This window comes from Passer domesticus, chromosome 27, assembly GCF_036417665.1.
Source record: "Passer domesticus isolate bPasDom1 chromosome 27, bPasDom1.hap1, whole genome shotgun sequence".
NCBI classification, from domain to species: Eukaryota; Metazoa; Chordata; class Aves; order Passeriformes; family Passeridae; genus Passer; species Passer domesticus.
The window spans coordinates 3,673,219-3,681,344 of record NC_087500.1 but is presented as its reverse complement, the minus strand read 5'-3'; the positions used below and the strand labels follow the sequence as shown (position 1 = coordinate 3,681,344).

The 8,126-nt window shown below is 53.9% G+C and overlaps 1 protein-coding gene across 1 annotated transcript; it reads left to right on the top strand.

Annotated features, from left to right (window-relative positions):
* Window positions 1-5,422: 5,422 nt before the first annotated feature.
* On the top strand, window positions 5,423-6,603 carry EIF1 (eukaryotic translation initiation factor 1). Its single transcript, XM_064400035.1, has 4 exons — window positions 5,423-5,584; window positions 5,903-6,066; window positions 6,155-6,256; window positions 6,383-6,603. The coding sequence occupies exons 1-4, from the start codon at window positions 5,554-5,556 to the stop codon at window positions 6,425-6,427; spliced, it is 342 nt and encodes a 113-aa protein (XP_064256105.1). The 5' UTR covers window positions 5,423-5,553; the 3' UTR covers window positions 6,428-6,603.
* Window positions 6,604-8,126: the final 1,523 nt, after the last annotated feature.

Here is an 8,126-nt window from a genome sequence, read left to right as displayed (position 1 = left end):
CCTGGGTCTCCGGGTCTGTGCACACACAGGGCACCAGGGAGCTCGAGACCCCCGGGCTGGCACCCTGCCCTCATTTCCTGGCTGCCAAGGAGCACAGCTGTCGGAACCCAGGACATCTCTCTGGATGCCCTGCATGTCTCAAAGCCCTGGAAGGGGCTCAGAGACCCTGGCAGGAAGCCAAAGACACCTGGAAATTCGATCTTAATTCACGGAGCAAATTGCCAACCTTATATGAAGAATTACAGGTCACAAAAGTTTAAGCAGCATAAGTAGTAGCAATCACAGGGTGAAGGGAAAAATTTTGGAGCACTGTACAGGGGGTTTTGAACCTTGTACAGGGGGGTTTGGAATCCTGTACATGGGATTCCAAATCCTGTACATGGGGGTCAGGGGTTCCAAGGTGGAGGGATTTGGGCGTGCCCTGTCCTTCTTTCTTCTCCCTGGCACCCATGTCCAGGATGATGTTGGCACTTGTAGATTGGTTCATGGTGAAGGTGCATTTGTTAAAAAAAGATGAAAGGTATTGGGAATAAAAGGTAAATATATTATACGTAGTTTTTACTATAAAAGACACAGCCCCGTGGGCGGTCAGAGTGCACTGGGCTGCCTTGCTGACCAGATCTCGGCTGGGCAGACAGAAAACTTTGTAGATAAGAAATAATAAACAAAATCGAAGACCGAAAACTCGAGAGTCCAGACTGGTCCTTGGAAGCTTGGGCTGCCCAGAACCACCTCACCCATATGGGGCACAGACAAAACAGCGAACCCCGACACACAGGAGCACCCCAGACGCCTTCCACCGCAGAGCAGCGACAGCACGGGCGGCTCTGGGCTGCCCCGCTCCTCCTGCTGCCCCGAACATCCTCTGCCAGGCTGCGAGCAGAGGCAGCAGCTCCTGCAGGAGACATTGCCACCTCGTGGGGAGCCGCGGTGTCACCTCGGCGGGCAGAGGGCAGGAGGATGCAGGGGAGCAGCCAAAGCCGCTCCTGACTGCGGCTGCCAGCTCTGAATCCTGCTCACAGCAAAAAAAAAAGGATGTTAACGCTTCCCTGAGCTCACCAGGGATGGGTTCTGACACACTCTCACCCCTTCTGGTGCTGCAGCAAAGGCTCTGGGGGCGCAGTGGCGAGGACACAATCAGAAGTGACACTGATAAATCGATTTTCTGGGGCACCCTGGCTCAGCAGCAGGGCCAGCCTGCCCAGAGCTCACATCAGACTGAAGGCCTGATGATGGTGATGATGATGATGGTGATGATGATGATGATGATGATGATGATGATGGCTCTGCCCGAGTGTTTGGTGTTGAAAATGAAGAGCAACAGTGAGGATTTGGAAATGCCTCCAGCAGAAGGATGCAGTGCAAACCTCTAATTGCTTCTCCTGTCTGGCTACTCCACCGTGCGGCTGCTAGAGACAGCTCCTTCCCTGGGAGGGGAGGAAAACCTGAGCAGAAACGGAGGAGAGAGAAGAACCATCTGCTTGTTGATGGTGCTCATGGAGCAAATTCACATTCTTAGGAGAATTCCAGTTCTGTGTCTGTCCCACACAGAAGAGACAGATGCTTCAGAAACACCAGAGAGACACAAACACAGCAACGCAAACAATTCCCTCTGCCCGGTGCAGGAGAAATAATTTACCTTTATCTCACCAGGCCTCCCCAGGGTGATGCTCCTGCTCCCTGTGTCGAGGTCTCTGTGCTCCACATGACCCCAGTGTAGGAGAAAGTTTCTTTTTCCCAGCCCTGCGACCTAAGAAGGAGTTGGGATTCCTCAGCTCTGCTTTTCAAGGTTATTTTCTCTTATCTATTACATTTTTCCCCTGACCAGCTGAGCTCTGACCAGCAGGTCAGTTCCTGGCACACTGACTGCCCTTGGGTGCTGTTAACATTTTATACTAACAACCACCTGTACTTTATTGACAATGATTTTCCAATACCCATCACCATGTTACACAGTCTGTCCCTACTCTAAACCAATCCAGAAGTGTCACCATCACAGAGGAGATGGAGGGCAAGAAGAAGGAGAAGAAAGGACAGGGCACACCCAGATTCCTCCACCTTGCCTCTTGAACCCCCATTCTAAAACCCCAAAATTCTACTTTTTCGCCCTGTGACAAATTAACTGTCATCCTACTCAAACTCTCGTGCCTTGTAAATCTTCACACAAAGCTGGCAATTTTCTCCATGGACTAAAATCATGACTCCAGGGGCTTTGAGTCCAGGGGCTCGAGCCATCCAGGGCAGCCAGAGGAACGTGCTGGGTTCTGACACATGAGCAGCTCTGAGCCCTCCCAGAGGAGAGCTCAGGCTCTGCCTGGATCTAGGTGCCTTTTGACCCCATTAATTGTCAGAGATTTACTGTTCCTCGTTTCTGGAGTCTCAGGGTACTTTTAGTACTTTTAGTATTTTTAGTATTTTAGTATTTTTAGTATTTTTAGTATTATTTTTAGTATTTTCAGTATTTTCAGAGCAGAATGTGATGTGATGTTCCTGTGGCAGCAGCCCCTGCAGTTTGGGGGTTTTATGGAGGGGCTTGACAGCCGACCTGTAAGCAAAGCTGAGTTCACAAAAGAAATAAAAATTGATGATTTTTGAGTGTGTCCATGGCAAGGAAGAAGACAAGGCTGTTCTCTAACAGTGACAGGTTTGTCCATGGGAAAGCCATGTTGAGCAGCCCAGTCCAGGCTCTGGGCCCTAAAATCAGGACTCAGGAGCAGGATTAAAGCTGAGATCACCAGCTCCCACTGACGTGGTTTGGGCCCCTCCTGTGTCTGTCACTGCACAGGGACAGGGACTGCCCTTCCCAAGCACCACCTCCGGGATGTGCTGACCCCCAGGAGCCAGCTGGGGTGGGGCAGAGCTCAGGACAGACAGAAAAAAAGGAGCTGAGCTTTGCCAAGGCCTGCCAGGCTGAGCTTTGCCAGGCTGAGCTGGGCTGCACCAAGTGCCAGGGCGTTGATTTAAAGAGAAAAACCTTCCTTTCCTGTCAGTTCTGGCCTATTCCAGAGCTGTGTGAGCAGCCTGGGAACAGCACCCTGCTCTCTGCCAGCACCTCCCTGCGTGCTGCAGGGGCTGTGCCAGCCAGGGGACAGCTGGTGACAAACCCTGGGACAAACCCAGAGCCACAGGGGAGCCCTGAGCCTTCCAGGGGACAGCCAGTGACAAACCCGGGTGGGGGTCCCAGTTTTCAGCTTTCCTGGGTCTGGACTGAAGGCACTTGAGACAGTAATTCATGTTCAGACTCAGGTGTTTGTTATTTCTTACCAGTAAAACAGTGTCACTACTGTGAGTTCAGCTTTTCATTAGAAGGCACAAAATGGCTAAGAATTTCTTGTTACAAGGTCTTTTAAGACCAAACTATCCAATTAAGAACTGACACCTGGATTGTTTTCCCTTTTAACCCAATAACTGATCCCAAAGGGCCCACAATGCAGATTTTTCTGCCCAGTTACAAAATGCCACCCAAACCCAGGAAGGACAAGGAAGAAACATGAAGAAGAAACTCAGGATGACACTCTGTGCCCTCCATCCTTCTTCCATCCACAACATACCAAAAATCCCAAAACCTACATTTCTCACCAAGTGATACACCTACACTACTCTCTATGATCTATTTCACACTTTTGTGGATTCCAGTCTACCTTGAAGTTTAGGAAACTTTCTCCATGAACGAGGGTCAGAGTCAGAGCTCCCCTGGGGGTGAGGCCACTCCAGAGCAGACAGAGAAATATTCCCCGTGCCCTGGGTTTCCACAAACCCAGAGCCACAGGGGAGCCCTGAGCCTTCCAGGGGACAGCCAGTGACAAACCCCAGTGACAAACCCGGGTGGGGGTCCCAGTTTTCAGCTTTCCTGGGTTTGGATTGAAGGCACTTGAGACAGTAATTCATGTTCAGACTCAGGTGTTTGTTATTTCTGACCAGTAAAACAGTCTCACTACTGTGAGTTCAGATTTTCATTAGAAGGCACAAAATGGCTAAGAATTTCTTGTTACAAGGTCTTTTAAGACCAAACTATCCAATTAAGAACTGACACCTAGATTGTTTTCCCTTCTAACCCAATAACTGATCCCAATATGGATTTTTTCCACCCAATTCCAAAATGCCACCCAAACCCATGGAGAAGGAGGAAGAAGCATGAAGAAGAAACTCAGGACAACACCCTGTGCCCCCATTTTGCTTCCATCCACAACACACTAAAAATCCCAAACCCTAAATTTCTCACCTACACTACTCTCTATGATCTATTTCACACTTTTGTGGATTCTGGTCAATCTTGAAGTCCAGGAAATTTTCTCCATGAATGAGGGATCCTGACACAGGATGTGAAAAACACCAGTCACTTGTTTTTAGAGTTTCAAAATTTTAATAGTAATAAAATGATTATAAAAATAGGAATATAATTAGTGTAATAAAATTTTGGACAATTAGGATTTAGGACAATATGAGACAATAAGAACAAAGAGTTACAGACAGTCTCAGTACCTCTTTCTGGGCAAAATAAGCCCAAAAAACGACCTATGTTAACAGAGATTAACCCTTAAAAGCAACAGCCTGTTGCATATTCATACACCTCATACATGGTGCATAAATTCCATTCAAACAAAGGATTCTGTCTGGTCAGTGTCAGCTTCTCCTCTGAATCCTGAAGAATTCAATAAGAAAACAATAAATTATTTTTCTCTGAAAGATTTACATGTCCTGTGGCTGCTGTCTGGTGGGAGTCCTCTCTTTAAAAAAAATCCTACATAGCATAGTTTCTATTACAACATTATAACCTAAAACTGTATTTAACACGCTACTTAAGAAGATGAATACAGCATAACGCATTCTTTAATAATAATTCTAACACAACACATATCACATTAATTTCAATATTTGCGAAAAGCCAACCATAAAACACTCATTTTTCACAGGGAGATTGGGACTCCCAGGGAAGTTCGGGGGTCCCAGGGAGGTTTTGGGGGGCACAACGAGGGTGTTTTGCAGAGGGTTGGAGGCTCCCAAGGAAATCTGTGAGGGCTGCAGGGGCTTTGTGGCCCGCTGAGGGTCTCGGGCCGGGCCCTGCGGGTCCCAAGGGGACCTGGAGGGGTTTGAGCGCTCCCGGGGCGGATTTTGTGGTTCACGGGGGTATTTTATGGGCCTGAGGGAGGAGAGCGGGCGCCCCAGGGGGATTTTGGGGGTCCCGGGAGGATTTTGGGGCCTGCGGGGGTCCCGGCCCGGCCCGGCCGCCGCACTGCGCACGCGCCGCCCCGCGCGCCGCCGGGCCCTCCCCCCCGCGCATGCGCCCCGCTCCCCCCGCGCCGGCCTGGGCGCGGCCGCGTCCGCCCGGCGCGTCCTGACGCCCCCGCGCGGCGGCCAATCACCGCCCTCGCTCGCCGTGCGTGATGGCGTCACGGAGGGGCGCTTTATAAGCCGTCGGCGGCAGTCCCGCCCCCCTGACACTGCCTCGAGCCGCCGCCGCGAGAGCATCCTCCGCCCAGAGCCGCTCCCGCCGCCACAGCCGCCCCCGCCGCCGCCGCCGCCGCCTCCGCCGAGGGAAGGGAAGCGTATCGTATGTCCGCTATCCAGAACCTCCAGCCCTTCGGTGAGGCCCTTTGTGCGGCGGGGCCGCGGGAGCGCGCGGGCCCCGCCCCGGCCCCGCCCCGTGGCGCAGTTGCTATTCCGGGCCCTGTTGCGTCAGCCGCGGGGGGGGTGGGGCGGGGCCCGAACCTGACTGGCGGGCGCGGCGCCCAATGGGGTGCGAGCAGGGGAGGGATTTACGCGTGACTGGCAGGCGCGCGGGGGCGGGGATGGGGTGTGACTGACAGGCTGGGCGGCCAATGGGGCGTGCCCTGCGCGTGATGGGCGGGCGCGGCGGCCAATGGGGCGGCGGCGGGGCGGGGCCTGACGGCGCTCCCCGCAGACCCCTTTGCGGATGCAAGTAAGGGTGATGACCTGCTCCCGGCCGGCACTGAGGACTACATCCATATAAGGATCCAGCAGCGCAACGGCAGGAAGACCCTCACCACAGTCCAGGGCATCGCGGATGACTACGATAAAAAGAAACTGGTGAAGGCCTTCAAGAAGGTGGGGTTTGGGGGCTTGGTTGGGGGGGCGGCCACGCCCAGCAGGGGTGTTGGCGGTGCTGAGGAGGTTTTTTGTGTGTTTGCTGCAGAAATTTGCCTGCAATGGTACTGTAATTGAGCACCCCGAGTATGGAGAAGTGATTCAGTTGCAGGGTGACCAGCGCAAGAACATCTGCCAGTTCCTTGTGGAGGTAGGACGCCTTGAGCCTCGCTGGAATCAGCACAGATGTGTTAAATGCACACAGAGCCCCGGGTGGGGGCAGTTTGGGTGCACAGAGGCATCACCCCATGCTGTGAATGTGTTTTCTGTCTTGCAGATTGGACTGGCTAAAGACGACCAGCTGAAGGTCCACGGGTTTTAAGTGCCTGTGGGCCCCTGGAGCTTTATGCAAGAAGATATCCTTACCATGAACTTGCCACCTGTCCCTTGTGATAAGTTTAAAACCAGCCGGTTTGTGTAATGTAACGATCTTGGGTCCACTCGTGGGTCTGGACTGTTGTAATTGGTGATGTAATAAACTGACACGAGCCCATGCTATCTCGTCTGGCTGTGCCTCATTTCCCAGAGCTCACACGGGTGCTGGCACCATCCAGCCTGAGCCCAGGGACTGTGCTGATGGCTGCTCAGCCCAGCCGTGCCTCCGTCCTGCCAGAGGGGACTCTGTCCTGCCTGGTGCCACCTCTGGGCAGTGCTGGCTCCTGCAGGCAGAGGGATTTGGGCGAGCAGTGACAGAAGAGTGACCTGGAGGCACGATGGCTGCAGCTCAGGTGCTGGCACCTGCGAGCCCCGAGGTGCCAGGCACGTGGAGGAGCTGTCCCATGGGTTGAAGGACTGACATGAGCATCCCTGGAGCTGCAGAGCCTTGTGGCTGCTGCCTCACACCCTGTGCAGTGACATGGCTTTGGTTTCATTCCTAATGTTTTATTGTAATGTATTTAAAGTTATTTAAATAAAACTGGTTTTCAAAAGCTTGTGCGTGGTGGGTTCCGTCGCTCCCAGGGGCCAAAGCAGCTTCTGCTCCTTCCAGCAGTGGTGCAGCCTCAGTGCTCGGGGCCTGGGGGGGTTCCCTGCCCTGGGGGTGCCCCCCACTGCAGGAGGAGGAAGTTCCCTTGGTGCTGAGTCATCCCCTGCCCTGAGCTCTGGTGTTCTGTCAGTCCCGTGGCAGGGTCAGCTCTTCTGCTTCCCAGAGCCTGCTCTGGGGAGGAGCAGGGGGTGCTCGGGGTCAGGCTGCCACAGGTCAGGGGCTGGGTGCTCTCTCTATTTTCTGAGCTCAAGCTCAACAAGCAAGAATGAGATCTCTGAAAAGCTCTGGCTGAGGGCAGTGATGGTCCTGTGATGGTCCTGTGATGGTTCTGTGATGGTCCTGAGATGGTTCTGTGACGGTTCTGTGATGGTTCCCTGCTCCTTCTGGCACAGGAGCAGTGTGAAGTGCACTGAGGTGCTGAAGAGTGCCCAGGGAATCCCCGAGTTTATCTCCCATTGTCCCCAGCCCCTGTGTCCTGCAGCATTCCCCCTGGGGTGCTGCTCCCACCCTGGCCGCCTGCTGGTGCTCCTGGCAGCCCCCAGAGCAGCTCGTGGCCCTTCATCACTGCCACAGTGACCCCATCTCCTGTGTGCTGCTCAGGGCACCGAGTTCACTTCCCTGCGAGACTTTGCTCTTGGAAACGGAATTGCTGCAATTATGCAAAACAGCAGTGAGTGCACCAAGGGTGACCTCCAGCCCTGCCCGTGGCTCAGAGTGACCTCCAGCCCTGCCTCAGAGTGACCCCCAGCCCTGCCCATCCCTTGGTGACCTCCAGCCCTGCCTCAGAGTGACCTCCAGCCCTGCCTCAGAGTGACCTCCAGCCCTGCCCATGCCTTGGTGACCTTCTGCTCTGTCTGTACCTCAGTGACCTCCAGCCCTGCCTTGGAGTGACCTCCTACCCTGCTCATCCCTTGGTGACCTCCAGCCCTGCCAATCTCTTGGAGTGACCTCCTGCCCATCCCATGGTGACCTCCAGCCCTGCCCATGCCTCAGAGTGACCCCCAGCCCTGCCCATCCCTTGGAGTGACCCCCACCC